The sequence below is a fragment of the Cajanus cajan genome, chromosome 5 (assembly GCF_000230855.2).
Source record: "Cajanus cajan strain Asha chromosome 5, NIPB_CcT2T_4, whole genome shotgun sequence".
In the NCBI taxonomy this organism is placed as follows: Eukaryota; Viridiplantae; Streptophyta; class Magnoliopsida; order Fabales; family Fabaceae; genus Cajanus; species Cajanus cajan.
This window is the reverse complement of record NC_138521.1, coordinates 10312949-10334357: the sequence shown is the minus strand read 5'-3', so window position 1 is coordinate 10334357 and position 21409 is coordinate 10312949. Positions and strand designations below refer to the sequence as shown.

The 21409-nt window shown below is 29.3% G+C and overlaps 3 protein-coding genes across 15 annotated transcripts; 2 read left to right on the top strand and 1 right to left on the bottom strand.

Moving 5' to 3' along the window:
* The first annotated feature begins 8771 nt into the window (after nt 1-8771).
* On the top strand, nt 8772-13156 carry LOC109816398 (uncharacterized). 13 transcript variants are annotated; one of them, XM_083074904.1, is made up of 6 exons: nt 8772-9215; nt 9634-9973; nt 10594-10705; nt 11735-11979; nt 12101-12241; nt 12760-13156. In XM_083074904.1, the coding sequence occupies exons 1-2, from the start codon at nt 9018-9020 to the stop codon at nt 9745-9747; spliced, it is 312 nt and encodes a 103-aa protein (XP_082931030.1). In that variant the 5' UTR covers nt 8772-9017; the 3' UTR covers nt 9748-9973; nt 10594-10705; nt 11735-11979; nt 12101-12241; nt 12760-13156. The 13 variants fall into 13 exon arrangements, with proteins under 13 accessions (XP_082931030.1, XP_082931028.1, XP_082931031.1 ...); XM_083074902.1 differs by having other exon boundaries at nt 9634-9950; nt 10237-11979; XM_083074905.1 differs by lacking the exon at nt 11735-11979.
* Nucleotides 13157-13894: 738 nt separating this feature from the next.
* LOC145958221 (uncharacterized) lies at nt 13895-18021 on the top strand. The gene is made up of 2 exons (XM_083074895.1): nt 13895-16578; nt 16746-18021. The coding sequence occupies exons 1-2, from the start codon at nt 16390-16392 to the stop codon at nt 16884-16886; spliced, it is 330 nt and encodes a 109-aa protein (XP_082931021.1). The 5' UTR covers nt 13895-16389; the 3' UTR covers nt 16887-18021.
* Nucleotides 18022-19412: 1391 nt separating this feature from the next.
* Nucleotides 19413-21110, bottom strand: LOC114917061 (uncharacterized). The gene is made up of 2 exons (XM_029275003.2): nt 20714-21110; nt 19413-20501 (listed from the first exon to the last, which is right to left on the bottom strand). The coding sequence occupies exons 1-2, from the start codon at nt 20897-20899 to the stop codon at nt 20331-20333; spliced, it is 357 nt and encodes a 118-aa protein (XP_029130836.1). The 5' UTR covers nt 20900-21110; the 3' UTR covers nt 19413-20330.
* Nucleotides 21111-21409: the final 299 nt, after the last annotated feature.

Genomic DNA, 21409 nt, shown 5'->3' with positions numbered 1-21409 from the left:
CTCATGAAATTACTTTTGAATTTGTCAATCAAGATAAGGTTATCATGTACTTTTAGAACCTTAATTTTAAATGCTGTCCTACTAATGTATTCGTTGATTGCATTAACCTGCAGAGATTTGGTGGGACTTTCAGAGTTGCTGTTGCTGGCATTCATTCAATGACTGATGAGCATTTTGGCATCAGTGTTGTAAAATACATGGTTGCCGTTGCCAATTGAAATATAAGAACTTTAATGTGGAAACATAGCCAAAGCATTGACGTAGATAAGTATCATTTTTTTAGTTGAAAGTGAGAAACTAATATGGGTGGTGATTCATTTAAGAAGTTAACGTTTTTTTAGATGTTTTTTTCTTGTACACAAATATGTTAATTGATTTTTTTTTTCATCCATTTTTGAAGAAATAGTGGGAAAATATATGTATACTTTCACCTTTTTTCTGTTTCTTGTTTTCTCTTTTATGCTAAGGTCTCTTTCTAATAACATTAGATGGGCAGTGTACATTGTCAACCCCTTTGAGGCGTTGACGAGATTTTTGATTGTCGATAATAGAAGGAAATGTATAAATTGTAAAATGCTTTTTTTACGAGAGAAAAGATGAATCCTTATAGTGAAGTAGCTATCCTATGTCACTGTAAGAAAAGATAGAAAACGAAATGTGACTTATTAAAAAAAATTATCAAAATATCATACCTTAAAATATATTTATCAAAGTGTTATGTTTATTATTCATATTAAAAATTTGGTCTTCTCACTAACTAATTTTTTACATAAGTTTTTCTATTTTTTTATTGTAACCAAATTTTCAATTGTAGTTTTTTTTATTATAATTTTGTTTTTTTAATTATTATTTTTATAATATATTTTTTTTATTTAATTTATTATAATGAAAAATATTTATAACATATATAGCGACAAAAATTGGATGGAGGAACATATATAATGAGTAGTTATTTGGAAAGAATGACGAAAACAAATGATCATTGGTCAACCTATTCAAAAACCTCTACAATATATTCATGAATATTTGAAATTGTATTGTGCAAACTCTAAAAAATTTCTGTGTTGGACGCTCCACAAATACAGGTAACACATCTGTTGAAAGTACACAAATGCCAATAGGGCAATGTTTAAGGCAACGTCAAAACCACCTCAACCAAACTCAATCACCGAAAATAACTTACAAGGGCAAGACACGCACTGAACATTATCTCCAAACCTTTGAATTCACCCTATCACATGAATAATTTATAAATACCCTATACTCAAAAAGTAGTGTTGGGTATAACTTCATGTGCTTTTTAATTGGGTTTGACCTTCAAATACCATAATTTGTGTACACTTACATTCAAAGCATAAGAAATTTTTTCATTTGCTTCAATTCATGAAAATGTCAGTGGAGCCTTTACAACACCCATGATTGATAATGTTACAAGTTTTCATACATTGAAAAAATCAAATGACGTCATTGCAAATGATGAAAATGTTAACTCTAACTACTAAATTAAAATTCAAGAACAACTCTGAATACGTTAAAATCCAATAAGAGACAAGTATCTTCCAAGATGTGGTATTGGTAGAAACATTTAACAATAATTATAGCCTATGAATTTAAGTTTGAAGTATGTGGGAAAGTTAATTATTTATGTATTTTTTATTTTGATTTATGTGTAATGTGTGTTATGAATTTGATTTTGGAATATGTGTAAAAATTAATATATATATATATATATATATATATATATATATATATATTCAATATAATTTATCTTTTAGCGTCCTATTTGTATTGCATGATAAATTTATACATATTTAAATTATTTATAATCTTTTCTTAAAAAATCTTAAAGTTGCAAAATAAAAAATTATGAATTTATTTATATATTAAATAAAATTTTAAGTTAATAAATTAAATAAAAGACATATATTATACAAATAATAATATTAAAAATAACTAAAATTGAGAAATTGATTATTAATTAATCAATTTATCAATGCATAAATAAAAAAATTAAAAAAATTTAGGTGAAAAATTGGTTAACAGAGAACTAAATTCTCAACACACATAATAAATGACATTTGATCATTTTTTTTTTGTAGTATTTAAATAAAAAGAAGTCCACGAAATGTTGCATTTAAATATCGATTTCTTTTTTAAAAGAATGAATGTTTTGTATGGCCCCAACATTAATTAATACCGTAAGTGGTTTACCTATGAATTCAAGGGTAGAAGTTGGATTATAATTAATAATACGAATTACTCATTTATTGATGTCGAGAGATACCATCCACAAGCACAAATCATAGTTGGATAATTCCAAAGTTTAAAATAAAGATTGTTACTCATAATGACATGTATAATGTGAAAGAAATAACAAAACAGATGCCTTTGAGACAGCAGTGAGAAGGATTGATGTGATATACAAAATTGGCGCTCAGCTACACGGCCTCATTCATTTGTATCAAACTATTTAGGTCGTGTTTTGGGCACACTTGTTATTATTCAAATCATGCCCAATCCTTCTCATTAATAACATTTTTTAGCTCGAGAGAATAAAAAGAACCCCCTTTTAATTCAAATCTAGCCACACCTTGTGTTATTGATCTGTTTTTTTTCTATTATAATGTATTTCATTACTTATCAAAAAGAAAGAAAAATGTAAACACTAATAGCATGCTATGGATAGCTGGTGCTAAAGGAAAGGAATTAAAAGGGAGCAGGGTATATGTAATTTTAAAAAGTATAGTAACACGAAAAGTTACTTCATTCCTAATGTCACTAGTATAAGTAGCACTACAAAAAAAATTGCAATTAGCTACCACTAAAATCGGTCGCTAAATTGCTAAAATCAGTCGTTATTTACCTTAGCGATCGAATTTAAGTAGTCGCAAAAACCCTAGTCGCAAATCTATATAGCGACCAAAAAAATTTCGGTCGCTATTTAGCGACCGAAATTTTCGGTCGCAAAATGATTGCAATGATTTTGGTCGCTGATGTGTATGGGGACCAAATTAGTGGCCGAATAAATCGGTCGCTAAATCGGTCGCTAAAAATTTATTTTTATTTTATTAAATTTTATAGACGTTGCAAATTCAGTCGCTAGGAAATACTCATATTTGGTCTCTCAAGGATTCTATTTCACAATACTTCACTTTTTTGCATGTTTTGTCCTTAATTACACAATTTTTGGGAAACTTCCCAGAAGGTCACCCATCCCTATATTACTCCAAATTGTCAGTATAGGTAGTACAAATTAGTTCATTTAAGTCATCCTCAAATATACAATCTCATACTTATACTATCTTTGGAACCCTCTCATTTCAGTCTATCCGAACCGTTATAAAAATATAATAATATATTTAATAATTATATTACCAATAACAATAATTATATTATATTTAATTAATCTTTATTTATATATACTTACTTTTATAATTAACAATCTACTTATTTCTATTTAAAATTAATATTATGATAAAATTTAAATTCTCTATTATAAATTTAAAATTTTCAATAATATTTATATTTTAAAGTGAGAAGGGTTATAATAACACTGGTATAACTTTTACTAAGTATTACATTGTTCAATAACTTTATATTAAATGTGAATTTTGCAAATCCAACCGTTAAATTAAAAGTTCATATCACTTTATATATTTATATCAAGTTTTGTTAAAATTGAACAACAACTTGAAGGTAATCAAAGTGCTCATATTTTAATATATTTTGAAATGTATATGTTACCTCAATTTTATTTTACAAGAATGAAGTATCAAATCATCTTGAATTTATATAAAATTTTTTATATATGATCTAAGAGTAAAAAACTTTCAATCTAACGGTTGAATTTATAAAATTCACATTTAATATAAAGTTATTGAGCGATGTAATACTTAGTAAAAGTTACACCTGTGTTATTATAACACTTCTCTTTTAAAATATTATTTTATAAATTAAATTTTAACATTTTAAATAAATTATTAATTAACTTAATATATTTATTCATCTTAAATCTAAGATATAAATTTCAAAAAATGTATTTATCCTTGTTTTATTTTCTAATTATCAACCATTAATAAAATACTAATTTAAAATCTTATCAAGTTATATCATAATATTTTCATATCAAGTTTAAAACCAGATATTAGTTATAAAATATGTTAATTTGTGTTGAAATTTTATTTCAACATGAAACTTTAAAATAAATGTGCGAATAAAAAAAATTCTATTAAAACATTCACGTATTCTATTTGATAGAGAAAAAAGCAAGGAAACGCATTGTGATGTATTAAAAACTGATCAAAAAGAACCAGTGGGTGGTTTGCCCAATTAGTTAAGGGGGAAGACTTAAGATTTTATCCACGTAAGTATGTGTGTGGATTCGAGCTCTACTGTCAACAATTTTAGCATTTTTAAACAAAGCAGGTGTAATTGTAATAAAAAAGAGGTGTATATGTCATAAGTTAAATACTATGAACATCTATGAGTAAATTAAAATCAAAGGATAATAATTTTTTAAATTACTAAAAAATATTTCATTTTATAATTGTTTCACAAATTCTTACTAATTTTTGCATAAGTTAATTTTTTAAACAATAAAACTAGCACGATTATATCAATTGAATTGAATGATTAAGCCTAACTTTTAAAATAACAATTGAAATAAAATAAGATTCATGAAAATAATTTCAAAATATATTAGGTAAATAATTTTTATATATAATAAAATTAAAGACAAGGATTAAAATAATCAATGGAGTTAATGTAATATTCATTTCTAAATATTTAAATAAATTATAAGTAGCAAGGTATTATTTAATTGATGTTTAAAATAAAATATTTTATAATATAAATGAATTGATTTTTAAGATAAACTATTATATACATATTTAATTAATAAAATTTTAAAATATATAGTATAATTAGATATATTTTAAATAAATATTTTTATATTAAAAATTAATTTATCATTAAACAAAATAAAAATATTTCAAAATATGGTAGTTGTTGAATCAGTTTCCCATGGTGGGATCATATTCATATATAATAATAGAATCATGTCTCCTCAAAGAAGCGATATTTACCCCAAAGTAGTACGAGCATAATCAAAGATAGATGGTATAACGTATTTTAAGTAATTGATCTAATGTGTTATTGGTGTATATATTTATATATATAATTTAATTTATAATTTTTATTTATTAAACTAATGGAACATTAATTATATTTTTATCAATTTTAGATTTTTTTGATAAATTTTTATTAATCCTTATATAAACCAATTATTTTTAATTTAATGGAACTGACGTGTTTATATCAATTGAACTAGATGTTTAAGTCATTTTTGAAAATAATAAAGAAAATAAAATAAGATTTATGAAAAGAAGTTTATTTATCTTAACAAAATTGGAAAGCACAATAAATTATGTATTTTCATATTATCTAATAATGTAATAAAATATTAAGCATGGTAAAAGAGAAATAAATTTCTCAAGAGAAAAATAAATAAATTTTCTAGATAAATTATTATTTAAATTAGTCTAATTTTTTTAAAAAAGATTCAATTAAAAAGATTATTGTTTAATTTTCTTTTATAGCATTATGTTTCTCATTTTTTAATACATCATGATATATTAATTATCTATTTTAAATTATTTAATTTGTATTATTTTAAAAAATAAATTAATTTTGTTGGGAGGGTACTGATTTTTATTTTTTATCATTATAAAAATAATATTATATATTTTTATATTTGATTTCATTTAAAAGAAATATATTTCTAAATTTTTAAAAAAATTTACATTTAGCGATCGATTTTAATTTGGTCGCTAAAATTATTATAAATAGTATTATTTTTATTTTTTAGCGACCGATTTTAATTTGGTCGCTAAAATTATTATAAATAATAATATTTTTTTTAGCGACCGACTTTAATTTGGTCGCTAAAATTATTATAAATAATAATATTTTATTTTTAGCGGCCGATTTTAATTTGATCGCTAAAATTATTATAAATAATATTTTTTTTTTATTTTTTCAGCGACCGATTTTAATTTGGTCGCTAAAATTATTATAAATAATAATATTTTATTTTTTTAGCGACCAATTTTAATTTAGTCGCTAAAATTATTATAAATAATAATATTTTTTTATCTTTTTAGCGACCGATTTTAATTTAGTCGCTAAAACTAGTATAAATAATATTATTTTTATTTTTTTGCGACCGATTTTAATTTGGTCGCTAAAATTATTATAAATAATAATATTTTTATTTTTTTAGGGACCGATTTAGCGACCGATTATTTGTCACTAAAAAATTTGGTCGCTAAATAAAATTTGTAACCAAATTAGATTCGGTCGCTAATTATGTCGCTATTAGCAACGGAAAAAAATTGGTCGCTAATTTTGATCGCTAAATTGACTTTTTTTTTTTTTTTTTTTGTAGTGTAGAAGCTTTGAACGCTTCTTAGTTGTCCTCTTTCCCTTAAATTTGAAGCACAAAACATGAGATTCAAACTCAATTAAACAATTCACAAAGTTTGAAATAGTGGTTCATTTATTTCAACAAAAAAAAAAATAATAATATGAAAACATGATAAGTGAGAATCGATGTTTGTGAAGGTTCGACCTACCAATGCAAAGGGACGTGTCCACGATATTTAAAGCAAAGCTATTACCACCTTTGATGGTAACCTATGAAGATTCAGTACTCCTACTTTATGACTTTAATTTTAATTTAAAAATAAAACAAAACATCTTTAAAATTTGATATAAATTTGATTAAAATTTATAGATATAAAATATATAACATGAATATCTTTTTTAAAAAAATTAATAAAAATCACAATTTATAACTTACTAATTTAAGTTGTGATGTATTGATTCAATATCCAGTTTGATATACAATGGACTTTTTAAATCTTTGATGCAAAGTGCCATCAATTAACGAGCCTCAACAGTCAACAGCCTCCTACCTATATTTCATCAATTCTATGATTTGACCAATAGATTCGATTCTGTACGTACACGGTACATGACACACAGACACGACAAAAATCTCTCTCTTTACTTTCTGTTTCGTACTAACCACCAAACTCAAAAGATAAGATTATTACAATTATATTATTGGCAGCCACAAGTAAGATACTTTAGTATATGCTGCATGCTTCAACTTTTTTCTCTCTCCCACTCAGCACCAATCTAGATATTTGTTGAAAATTAGTATCCAGATATTCAAAGAGTAGTTGAAGGGGTTGTGCTTTTCTTCTTTATGAACCCACAAAGTTAATACTGCCATGAATATGACACATGCATATGAACTCAGCAGGAATCCAAATTCCAATTGTCAAGGGAATGAATGAAAGAGGCATGATTTGATTGGTATCTTTATTTACATGATTTATAAAATATACTATAATTTTAATTTTATTACTGGAAGGGAACAAATGGGTCCATAAGGACCATAACATTAGATCATCCTCAATGAAACAACTTAACAAGAACCAATTTTTCTCTATAACAACAAAAGAAGCAACTTGCATGTGTTGAAAATGTACATATATAATTTGTTTTATTTTTCTGAAAAGTTGAGGCTGGGGGTGTGCCCACGTTTCCCATGTTCAAAATTTTATCGTCTCTGTTTTGAGATTGGGACAAGGATTTTATCATATAATAAGGATTGTCGTTACCCACGTATCATGTATGTGTCATAGTTTTGTTCTTCACTTGTGTGATTTTGACTCGTTTTTATCCATAATATATATATATATATATTTTTGTCATAATTCATTGCTTATAGGCTCTACTCACCAGATAAATGACTCGTTTTGTCATACTTCAATTGTAGACGTTTTATAAAATTTTTTTGTCAGAGTTCTATGCTTTTGACTCGTTCGGATTTTTTTTCTTAAACTTTTTCTGCCAAGCTAATTTTGAGAATTAGTTAGGTTTCTACAGAAATTTTGCAACAACAAAATACCATATCCCACTAACAAGGAAAAAGCAAGGGAGAAAAAAAGAGAGTATATATATATATAAGCAAAAGGTATTTGTTAATAAGAAAATTGTTGCACTAGAAGCACCAGTGTGCCAAGTCAAAAGAAAAGAAATACAAAATGGAAAGGTAATTATATAATTCTCCTCTTCAATGTAATAAAGTTGAATCGAAACCCACCCTAAAGCTAATAATAAAAGGTTAATGGAACACCCAATGGACATGGTACATGCTGAAAAGTGAAAACATAATATGAAATGATTAGTCGGCTTGGAATAAAGAGATGAGAAAGCCAATGTTGGGTGTTAGTTAATGAATATTGAATAAGCCTTGTTGGATTTATCGTTAGGCCTCTTTTTTAACTTATTTGTAGTTATGTCCTCTTAAAGAAAAAAAATGTCACATTTTAATTGAAAATTAATTGACAGGTCTACTGATACTATTATATTTTTTTTTTTTGGTTACAATCAACAGACTAACCAAAACTAATTAAATAAAAAGAAAAAATCTTAATATTACTAGCATTGTCTACTAGCCATGGCCTTCATTTGGTGAAATACATGAATCGTCTTTTCTTGTTTTAACGAAGATACATGAATGTCGTGTTGTACATAAATATAAACTATTTCTCTCTAGAAACGTTTGGACCACATTATTTCTTCATGACTAACGTGGCAGCACAAGATGTTTGCTTTTGCAGCTGGAAAAACAAGTTTGGAAGTTATTTTGGAACTCTCAACATCTAATTCCAAAGAATGCGAAATTGATCTATAGAAAAGGTCTTGGCAGTGTCTCAACGTGACTCACTCCAATATTTTCTAGTATTTCCTTGTTCAAAGCAGCACAATGGGAAACCAACTTGGTCAAAGATAAGAATCTAGATAGATAACACACTTGGTTGAATTTGGCTACACAAAATCATTATTTAATAAAACATCGCTTTCGTGATATGATGCATTAGTAGTATTTATGGTTCCCTCTGATTCTGAAATTGTTTACAGATCTATCAGTGAGTGGTAAACACATGGCGGAGGCTAAGAGTCTGATGAGGGCTATTTCAGCTGAGTCGGTGAACAATTACAGCAACAATCCTGCTTCAGTTCGTGCCATTGACTTTGAGATGGTGGTCACGGAGGAGAGTAACAATAACAAGGCTCCTCCAAAGCTTCTGTTTGATCTCAATAAACCACCCCCTCCTGACTCTAGTAACGATGACAATGAGGTAACTAAGGACATGTTTTTTTTTTTTTTTTGCTTTTAAAAACTTATTTTTGAAGCAATTTTTTATGCTTCTTGCTAGTTGATTTCTCATCAAAAATCTATCAAGTGCGCATAAAACGTGGATCACTGATGGGAATCCAAACACACCAGGTTTTTAACAACACAAAGATGTTTTCTAATTTCAATTTTTGATTTCCTCAGGAAAAGCCTTCACCTACCTTCCTTTTCTTGTTCATCCTCTAAAAGTCCCGATAGTTTTTGGTGTTGAATTTTGGTCAAGGGGGGACTGGTAGATTCATAGAGTTTAGATTGATAAAACTATTGCAGAACAACCTACGGTTGAGTTTAGATTTATCGCCTCTGATTGATAGATTCTTTGGTGTTCCTGTTCTTAATTTTGACTGCTACAACTGTTATAGGTGATCTATGATGCACTACTTCTAATCACTATCGGATTCATCTCATCGGACAGTCATGTGGTCCTTTCTTCATCTCCTTTCATGGTCCAATCACCATTGATTAGTGAGGTCTAGAAAACTTCACACCGAGTCAGATCCCAGATCAGTGGTGACCGGTCCAAGAAAGGAAGAGGAAGATAAAGAAAGGAAAAGGGAAAGAAGAAGAACCAATTTTGATGCAGAGGTTATTCCATGTAGATGAGATGAATCCAACGCTGTGAAAAGTGATGCAGTATACACTACCTATAAAGATGGTCCAGGATAACATTTGTGGGAAAGTATGTCATCAACAATCAAACAGGTCTTTCAATTTCTTAATTTTAGAAAACGGAAAATTCTTTAAAAAGTATAATCAAAGGGGCCATTAATTACTTCTTGTGTTGATTTTTTATTAATTTCCATTTAATTGTTTCCTATCACTTTATCCCTTTCCCTTACCCTCATCTATATCAGCTGTTTAGTTATTTATTATTGTCTTTGTCAATGACCACACATATATAAACATGTCTCATTCATTGATCAATTAATAAGTTGCAATGACATAAAAAAAATATATTATTTCAGCCTGTGCTCATTCCTGATGAAGCTGAACCTGAAATACGTGTGAGTGAGATACCAAAAGGTGAAGTTGAGGAAGGTAGCTCCCTTTGGGCCAACAAGAGGAAGAAGATAAAGAAGTGGTTGAGTGCCACTTCTAAGATTTTTAAGAAGAAGAAGAATGAATAAAACATGAGGCCAGCAGTGTCGTATCATGGACTGCTTTATTAATAAGTTTTATGTGTGCCTTTGTTTCGTTTTGATTCGATGTTGAGAATATGATGCCTTTTAGTCATCTGCACTTTAGTCTGAATACTGTTTTATTTCTCTGAATGCATGTTTGGAACCATTTTGGTGAATCTTTAACTTCTGCACCAATCTTAGAAATGGACGTGAAAAATTAAAGAATAAGTATGTTCAGAATGAATTCCTAAACACGCGCTGATATGTGGAAGGGAGTGTCCAAGTGATATTTTGTCTCTGTTGCGGGTTAAGGGTATAAAGGTTTAACCAATTTACTTTTCAGTATAATTCCGTGCTTTCAATATGTTTTTATTTTCTTGAATTTCTTCTGCTAATATCCCCATATGCACCATCCAAAATAGTTCTGACTTTGAAGTACTTCTATCTTTCACAAGTTTGTGATTTAATCTTCAATTGACGTTTACATGTGAAGGAATCAAAGAAAAGAAAACAACTACAAGCCTATTTATGTACAATTTAGAAGCGCTTGAAACTTCTTTATCAGAAGTAAAGAGTATTTTCACTAAAGAAGTTTTCAAAGTTCAAAAACGTTTCTATGTTTGTATCCAAACAGATTCTATACCAGAAATTAAATTAAAACAAAATGGTTATGTAGAAATAATAAGTAGACATTAAAGGGCTGTGTATGAGTATTAGAATATGAAATGTTGGGAGTTAATGTGTATCAAGAGACATTATTATTGTATGACAACAAAATATTTGAAGGCTTCTTGTTATTATATCCACATAGCAATTTAGTGTGTTAACTAAAATGTTATGTTATGATTAAGAGTTATTCTAATATAATTAGAGTATCAATATATGCAGTTAATGTGAGAAGAGCAATCCAATCTCCCCTGTTTCCTATAGTCCCCTCCCTGTTTTTCTAGATGTTAAATCATAAATGGCTAAATGACACCCACATTAACATAACTGATATAGGGGCCAAATTGACACCAAGTAATAGTAACTAAAACGAAGGTTAAATGTATTAAGTAAGGACCGATTTGAAAGGGGGAAATATGGATGACAAGGTAAAAATGTATTAAGCAATTGATCCTTCATTAACTCTTGAGTAATTAATCCTTAAAACTAAGGAAATTTTAAATAACTTCTTACAAGAGCAATTTGTCAATTACATATTATTGGAAAGTTTAATTGTGTGTATGACTTAAGTGATAACATTAACATATATAGAGATCAAAATGTAAATAGTTTAGAGATTTAGATGAAACAACTTGACAGAGAGACCTCTTTTTTCTTGGAATTTCTTTGATTTCAGGAACTAATGTGAAAGTGTATTATAGGACAGGTTTATTTCTCGTAGTTTCTACTGTGACGTAAGTCTGTAACCACCCAAATTTCTTCCCCACATTAGACTATCATTGACATCGTTTCCTACTTTGAGAGGGAGAACAATGCTTCTTGTCTAAAGTCAAAGTCAGAAGCGTTGGATTCGGTCTTCATTTGTATGAGAATGGTTTTCAAATTGTAACTATTCAGTCAGAAGTGCTTCCTATTCTCATGGTGTGGTCCTTTTTTTTCACTAATTAATTTTTTTCTTCTAATTTTTGTATTTGGTCAGAATTTAGTAGTTTCCTTTTTTTTCTTCATAAAAATAATTTGTTCTTGGTATGTGCATTTGCAGGATGACTTCTATAATTACCTTTGGTTACACTCGGTGAGGCTCTAATGCTTGAGGAGGAACAACTTGATAGCAAATATGATGAGTAACAAATATGATAACATTGATGATGAAAATGGGTGACATGAAAACCTTATATTCAAGGTATGGTATAGTGAGTCTCAACAGTATGTGCTACCTAAATTGGGGCACCACAAATTGAATTTTCACATTCAATAAGCGCAGATAAATTTTTGATTGTCAGTTTTTTTATACTACGTGGACCATGTCACAATTTGTTCCATCATCTCAGCCAATCCAATTCAAGGAATCAACCACAAATGTATATGACTGGATGCCTTATGCTGTTGTAGCTACAAGTACAAATATATATTGTTGTGTATACCCATCATGAGTATCAGTTTTTCACTATGAGAAATCCTTATTTATAGTAAGATGCCAAAAATGAAACAAACCTAGCAGTATGATTACATTATATATATATATATGATGGACTCGAAGTATGCTACAATCCACGTTATTTCGACTTGACACTTTTTTACATTTGGACTTGTTATCATGATGGGAAAATGCTTTACATCATGTCTTTAGATTCTGTTGCTTTATAAAAAGCCTATTGGAGAGCATTTTAACAATTGCGTTTATATATTATGCTATGGCAGGGTTATGTGGAATTTGCACCTTCTACTTCAACCACTAATAAGAGGCATGACACAAGCTTTGCAAGCTAGATCTTTCCAATTGACTGTCTTCCATTTCCACATGCACCTTCTGGATCAAGGAACACACAACACAACCACATTTCATGAACTTCATCCCAACTCCGAGGTTGCCACCTCATAACCAAATGAAGCTTGAAATCGAGTAAATTTGCAGCAACATCAACAGTTGAAAAAAAATTGGCATTTTTTTTTTTTACATTAATTGATGTAGATACACGTAGAAGGTGTTTATATTTTGAATCATTTTTGTTGTTCTGAACTTGCTGTACATTTTGGAAATGCATCCTGGACACCATTTTGGTGGAGAAATAAAGAACTCTTTCATTTCTTTCTTTAATTGTCAAGTGCTTCAACCAGTGACGGATCCAAGAATTCTAAGTAGTGGGGACAATATTTAAATACATAAATTTTTTATAAAGACAAATACATATCATAATTGTTCTCTACGAATTTTCATAGTTTGAAAACATTGAATAATTTGCTCATTTTCAATACTATCAAAAACCTCTCTCTATATATATAAGTAACTAAACAATTATTTAACCATTCATCTCCCATACGATTTCGTATCTAATTCTTGATGATATTTAGAGCAGAAAAAGCTCTTTCAATGGATGCAATTGCCACTGGTAGTATCAAAAATAACTCTAAAAACAAATACATCAATGGATATACAACATATTTTTTTGTCTCCAAAAGTTTCATAGAAAGATACCAATCCTTTCTAATTTTGAAAAGGCACTGTCAAAACATACTTCTATGAAATAATTTTCAAGTTGGTTATATGTAATGTTCATAACATACAATGTTTCTTCTAAACATAAAAATAAAATAAGTAAATAAAAATTAAAATACTGAATTTTACATTGAAAATAAATAAAAATTCAAATGAAGTAATATAAAAACAATAACTTTAAATACACTAACCTCAAAGATCACTTTAAATGTATAGTTTAGCTATTCAAACAAGAAGGAGTAGAGATGGAAGAAGAAGTTTGTTTGTTTTTTTTTTTTTTTTCAATTTCACTCTTCTACACTTTAAAATATGTTAGACATAGAGAGGTACCTCAAAATATGAAAAGAATTGAAAAAAGAAAATAGAAAATAGAAAAAAGATATAAAATATTCAAGAAAAGGTTAATAACAACTTATAATTTTTTTTATACTTAAAATACATACATTATTAATTTATAAAAAAAATTTATCTTGATTTACAATTTAAATGCGTAATAACTTTTTTTTTAATAAAATATGTAATTTGTTGTTAACTTTTATAACATATTAAAATATTTTTTTTAAATCTTCCTCCTCACACAAAAATAACTGCAGCAAGACTCAAATTCAATTTTAATTTTGTAACTTTTTATATTTGTTTTGTTTTTAGATTTTAAATAAAGATAATATAATATAATATTATATATATTGTTAAAAAAAATCCGGAAAAGTTAGTAGGGGCAACTGCCCTCACAAATCAATACGTGCATCCGTCATTGGCTTCAACTCAATTTTTCTCTTTAGTGTGTTATATAATTGATGGCATCTGACCTATTCCTAAACATTACAGCATCCTTAACTTCATTGTTCTAAATTGTTAATAAATTGCTAAAGTTATTCTTTGATACATCTAATACTGAAGTGGTTCTTTCTTATTTTTAATAAATTGTTCGTTAACACATTTAGGATTAAGAATATGGCTATGGCATCAATCAATGCGATAGGTTACTTATTCATAATATGTCTAAAATTGGAAATCATTTATCACTGTTAACTATTTACACATCGAAGAATAAAGTCTTTTCGATTTTAGACATTAGAAAGTTAGTAGCCTTTTTGTGTTTGTTATTCATTGATATCATATTCAAACTATAGAAAACAACAAGAAAAGCAATATTTTTTAATGGATAATAATCGGTGGTAACAATCAATCCACAAATTTTTGAAGGAGCTCCTCTCGCATTTGCCAAACTAGATTTAGAGGGTTTTGTTTTGTGTGAATATTGGGTGGCAATATTTTTTAATGGATAATAAATGGTGGTAACACTGAACACACAGTTTTGAAGGAGCTCTTCTCGCATTTGCCAAACTAGATGTAGAGGGTTTTGTTTTGTGCGAAATATTGGGTGAGGTTGTGTCTCGTGTAGTTTTCCTTTTGATCACATGTACATTTTGTTGTCTTGAGTGAGTATTGTATGGAATTGATCACTAGGTGGGGTAATCATTCAGACTATTTTGTATGCCTAGGTCAAAGGACCTTAAGGTGGGTACACTTGTGAGTTGTGGGATGCCATGGTCAAAGGACCTTAAGATTATTTTGTATTCTCTGTCTTTCCTATTTAGCAGATCTTGTGCTGTCTGGTTAATAAAATTTTTGCATATCAAAAATAAAATTAAAAAGAAAACCATATTTGATAAATTTAGTGGAAACAAAAACGCTCTGATTAAGGGTTGGAAACCTCGACCTTTACAATTTTCATGTAGCATGTCACACCAATTTTTTTTTTTTTTAACATTTAGCAATTTATTTTAATTACTTAATATATAGTGCTTTAAGTATACATTAATTTCTCCCATTGACCACAGTCGCCGTAGAAGACAGCATATTAAAGGCTTTGGATTTGTGGATATATGTCCAGTGAACGTGTAAATATTCAAGGTCGATCTTGACTAATGGGGTATCTAGATTTTTTTCATTGGCTTTTAAAATTGTGAGTTTTTATGTTTACAACGGTGACTTGAATTAGCTTTAGGTAATTTAGGTGTATTTCTTTTTGGTAACATCAGAGAAACAAAGGGTAAAAAATTACAACAGAAAAACTAGTGCCTCATGGAAGGCACATTCAAAGCATCATCTCCCCTATTGAGGTGTATAATTAGGTCATACTTTTTTCTTTTTGAGGAATATGATTAATTAAGTCATACTTGAACATTTACCTTATAACCCTAATTATAAAGTATTTTATAAGGAGTTGTCAAACTCAGTGCAAGTAAAATTGAGGTTAAATAATTGATGCAATTAATACATTCAACCAATTATCTTAATTAAAGTACGTCAAGGAATTAAACTAAATCCTAATTTTTATTTGGTTTCTAGAAGAAAATTAAAAAGGAGACAGATAGAGAATGGAGAAATGAAAGAAGATAATAAAAAAGAAAGTTAGAGAGATAGAAAGGCAATGCAAAGGATCCGATCCATGTTCATAATATTAAAATGCCGACTTGCTTTATTCTCAATTTAGTACCTTGAGAATAACTATCTTGTCTTGAATCTTGATTCGAGAGAGATTGCATTAGCGTGAAAAGACAGAAGATGGAAAAGCAATAGGCCCAAAAGGCTGAATGCGACATCATGAGACTTTTTACATTTTACAACAAGGAGGTTTGACCACGGCATATATCTACCCATCAACTGACACTCAATGATGAAAGTTGTGACAACGACCTCGTGCTGGCTTGAAATTAATTGAATCATGTTAATTGTTGGATTCTCTATAAAACCCTCATTTTCATTTAAGATTGCATATCCAATATTAATTAATTCATCCCTCTTATTTTGCATACTCAGCACATAACATGGCTAAGAAGCATTCTTCTTCCGAGTCTCCGAGTGTGATTGTGATTACAAAGCCAGTTGATAAGGGGAAGAGGAAGAAGGTGTCATCAGATTCAGAGGCAACTAAGAAGCGTCCAAGGCTTTTTCTTGATCTCAATAAACCCCCTCATCCTGATGATACTTATGATGAGTCTGCTTATCACATTGAGGTCACTTATTTATTCTATCGTATATACTAGTTTAAAAGAGTTAATGAGACCGATAATGAGCTTTTTATTTAATGGGAAAATTTTCAAAAATAAGTCTAACTTATATTCAAACATATTCATATATAATTATATATATACCCCTCTATATTTGATGAAATTTATTTCAGTTAATTCTGCCGGTTGCTGATGATGTTGCTTCTTCTACTGGAAACCCCAATATGCGAGAAGAGGGTGATGAGGGAGAGAGTAGTTTCAACTGGGTCAAAATCAAATTCCTCATGAACAAGATTCTTAATTACTTTGTTTAGGAAGAATTAAGGATCATGTCCGCGTAGATGTCGTCTCAAATGTCTCATATCTGCCTCTAATAAATTGGGCACTTCTTGTATGTTCTTGAGTTCTATTTTTTTAATGTGTCAATTGGTGGTATCTGGTCCACTTCTTGCTTGCAATTTTATAAGCTTTACGAACTTGCTTAGTGCATGATATTTATGTTATCAATGTAGTATTTATGGGTGTCTTGTTAATTAGAATCTACAAGCTCTTTCTTGGAGTAAAATTTTGTGCCTTTCTATTTGTTTTCGTCCTTTTGTTTAAAAAAAATGGAGAATAAAAAAGTCCTTATGCCAACTATTTGGTTTCAGCCTTGCGGTGAAAAGCATGGACTACGCGAGGATCAATTAGTCAACTATGTCAAGCTTCATAGTGAGAGGCCTACTTAGTTATAGGAAAAATGTGATTTTTATTTATTAAAGATCAAGTTAGAGTTAGACGACATCAAATTGTTGCTATAGGGATATGCACTGGATTTTGAATGTTCAGAAATTAGACAACTTATTTTGTGTAGTTGACTAGTTTTAATTTTCTTAGCTCTATTCTTTTTCAAAAAAAGAAATAATTAGAACACTTCTTGTCTTGGTTGTGTTTCCAACTTCTAAGTCCTATTTTAATCCAATCAATTTCTCATTAAAATAAAACCAAACTTTTCTACGTTGTCATTGCTTTGACTATTCCAATATCAAAGTCCAGTTACATTAATTAGATCTTTATACAATTATTTTTTTTTTCATGATTTGAAGGCTAACCGATGGAACCCTCGATTTCATCAAAATCTCACGGTCGTCTAATGAGAGGGGTTAGGTTTGGGTACGGTAGTTCTTTCCTCCAACCTTTACAAACATCAAAACTATTTACAAATATAACTTCTTTCATAAAGAATGTCAAATCTCGAAACTGAAATTGTTATTCATATTTACGGATTTAACTCATCCACAAAACTTGCAAACATAATCAAGGATTATCGAATTTCAATATACAAACACACTTGGCATCTATATTACCTGGCCAAGACCAAGCCGGAGCAAATAACCTTAAAAGCATAACCTAGGTTAGAGAAAAACTATTGAATTATTGTATAGCATTTTTTATGAGGCCTAGCTGAGACAAGTGTCTTAATGACTTAACTATCTTAATGATCTTGTTCAGAATGTAATTGAAGTGTCTTAATGACCTAACTATATCTTACTGATCTGATTAAAAAAAAACAGGCATATTTACCCAAAAAAAACAAAAAAAAAAAGTGAAGGCGCACATCAAACTCACTTGTTGGAATGGTATGCTACCGACAGCTATGTATTCTATAACACTAATTAATGGCAAACTGCTCGTCTGTCATTGAATGAATTATGAATGTCAGCAACAGCAACAAAACCCTCTAATCATGTGATAAAAGTGCTTAACTAATTTTAGTAAAAGACTTATTAATTATTTATCCAGACTTCTTAACTAATTGAAATACATGCAACTCACTTTTTTTTCCTATTAGATCAGGTGGTCTCCAACTTACATAATGTGCATCTCAAGTAACATATATGGCTTCTATTTAGATGACCAGAGAAAAGGGGAGTAGATCTAAAGTGGAAAAGTCAACATGAACAAGAGTTCTTAAAAGTTTGTTCCATTTCTACTTTGGCCCAACTTTTCTTGGATTTTTCTCTTGCTTATTAGAAACATTGGGCCGAACACAATTCTGGAAAGCTCTCTAAAAAGAGTAACTTCTATAAAGAATTAAAGCCCAAAAATGGAGCTTTTATAGAAACTAATCAAAGAAACTTTTACTTTAAAGAGAAAAAAACATTATAAAAGCTAGGTAACCTCAACGCTTTCTATAACTTGACCACTGATTGTTCTAGGTAGGGATTGGGGAATTAAGACATGTCCGTACGTAGTCTTTATGATCAAGAAATAAAGGTGGTTTAATCCTAAAGAGCTACAAAGGGTTAACGCACCAAGGGATAGGCTACTAATTAGGTTTATAAAAGTGTGTGATTGAATTAGTTTACTGTATTTGAAATATATAGTTTATAATTGAAAACACTTGGAAATGGTAGGATTTTAAATAATTTCTAATCGGTTTTGTATTTAAAATTTTTATTTTTATTTTTATTTTGTCACAGATTGTACTTAATTTATTTTCATTATTTTTTACTGATAATTTTAAAAACAGAAAAAGAAGAAGAAAAAAAAATGGATGATTGAATAAGATAACACAAACATAGTGTTATTGGGAATATGATTTTTCTTGATGAGTGCAAATCAATATACCTTCTTCATCCAGACATTGTTTCAGTAGAAAATTGACATTTTCAAATGAATTTTTTTCACAGTAAATATTCTATTTGAAATGACATGAAATGTTTAATATTTTTATTTAATAATAACAAATTAACAGTAACAGATTAACATAAAACCACAAAGACACTACGACCATGAACAGGTAGGAATAAATTCAAATGATCAGTACAAAATAAAAAAACTTTATTTTCATTCTGTGATTTTTCCTTTTAGTAAGAGGGATTGTTATTTATAATTTTTTCTTTATATTGTCCTAAGCTTATTTAAAATTCTTTTTTATTTAAAAAATAATACGCAAACGAGGACACGAATTGTCACTTAATTTCGGATTAAAAGATGCAAAGGTCTGTTATTTTATACCCATGCTAAGCCTGAAACAGAGATTAGGGATTTTGAATGCAAGAGCAATTAGGCCCAAATTAAAGACAATAGCCTGAAACAGATAATAGTAAGAAAATAAAGCAAATAGGCCTAGAATTAATTAATAACGAAAATAAAGGTAGAGAGAGAGAGGGACTAAAGAAAGAGTAAACCCTAATCCCCATGAAAGATAGAGAGAGGCACATATAGCGGTGGCTCCGACGGTCGTTGAAGGCAGAAAGGTGCTCTTGTAATTCCCGTTGATCTAATTAATATGCAGTGATGGATGAAATCTTGAAAGCAAGTGTGGTAGAGGGTTAGGGTTTCGGATTTGGATGGTGAGACCGAGACCATTCATAGGGCTATAAAGAGAGAGAGGTTATGAGTTGAGTGATGATTCTCTGCGTATGAGGTTACATCGATTTCTGAGGGTCTCCTTTTGATACAAAAACATGCCTTTAGGTGTGGATTAAATTATATTTTAACTTTGTCCCTTTCACTTGACTCGTTCCACCGCTCATAAAACCCACATCCAATATATCACTCATAACCAAATTAATTATATTGATTCTCCAACTTATACTCATTTCATAATACAACACTTGCCCCACCCCATCTCTCTTTAACACAAAAGAAAGAAGCCCCCATTTATTTAACCTTAATTTATATATCCCACAACAAAGATCAAATTAAAGCAAACCAACACTTATTGAAACATACATATTCTTCTTATCAACACTTTGCCACTGGACCTTGAGTTACTCAGAGCACGCATCGTTCTTGTTCTTTGAGGTTATCCAATATTCACGGACCTTGTTCCAGTATGCTTTGATCCAGTTAGAGCTGCTCCCACTTTCACTCTTTCTTATCATCTTACCTTTCCTTGTTGCTGCCCCAGTAGTACTTTCTTCATCATGAATCCACACAACCTGAAATAATTAAGATTCATTTATAATAAATATGTATCTATGTAATTGCAATGAACGAATATCATATATTTATTTATATATAGAGAGAGATTGACACAACTAAGAATTAATATATAAGGATGGATTTAAAAGAAAGGAAAGGAATTAAAATGAAATTAATAAAAGTGAGGAGATATATTAAATTAAAAACGACACAAGAAGAAGTGACAAACCTCATTTTTTTGAGCAACAAAAAGTGGTTGCTCCTCTTCATCACTATAATCAGGAGGAGGAGGGTAATTGAGATCAGGAAGAAAGGGTTGGTTGAGATCAGGAAGAAACCTTGCACGCTTCATGGTTGGTTCTGGTGAGCCTCTCTTCCTTTTGCCCTTGTCCATGGCTAGAACATTCACAGACATAGAAGAAGAACTCCTGTTGTGGGTCTCAGACTACCTAACTCGTGAGGAGAATTGTTGGGGGTTGTGGGCGTGCAATGGGTGAGTTTATAGAAAGAGGAAGATCCCATGTCCATGTGTTTTTCTTCTCCATTGAGTGTGACGTTTGTGTATGTTGGGCCGGTTTAGGGGAAAGGACAAGCTTCTCGACACATTTTGCAAACATCGAGAGTAGTTGGTTACCATCCTCGTCCAAATAGTCTTGGGAACACACAATTGGAAAGTTATTTATTAATAAGTGAAATGGAAATGTTAATTTTAGAGCAATTCTTTTCAAAAAAAAAACCTGATAAACACTTTAGAAATGTCCCAAGTACGTTACAAACTGTAAAAGACGATACCATTTCAGAAATATCTTAATATTTTTGTTTTCATAAAAGGGAAATAAATTAAAAAGATACATTAATTAAATAAATATAAATAAAAAAAATATTTTTTTTCTTCACTTACTTGGATAAGTGAAAAAAGATAAAT

Coding starts and splice junctions, on each gene's coding strand:
- LOC109816398 (XM_083074900.1), top strand. CDS start 9,018: ATGGCGGAGGCTAAGAGTCTGATGAGGGCTATTTCAGCTGAGTCGGTG. Junction 9,216..10,236: donor CTAGTAACGATGACAATGAG/GTAACTAAGGAC, acceptor ATATTATTTCAG/CCTGTGCTCATTCCTGATGA.
- LOC145958221 (XM_083074895.1), top strand. CDS start 16,390: ATGGCTAAGAAGCATTCTTCTTCCGAGTCTCCGAGTGTGATTGTGATT. Junction 16,579..16,745: donor AGTCTGCTTATCACATTGAG/GTCACTTATTTA, acceptor AATTTATTTCAG/TTAATTCTGCCGGTTGCTGA.
- LOC114917061 (XM_029275003.2), bottom strand. CDS start 20,899: ATGTCTGTGAATGTTCTAGCCATGGACAAGGGCAAAAGGAAGAGAGGC. Junction 20,502..20,713: donor TTGTTGCTCAAAAAAATGAG/GTTTGTCACTTC, acceptor TAATTATTTCAG/GTTGTGTGGATTCATGATGA.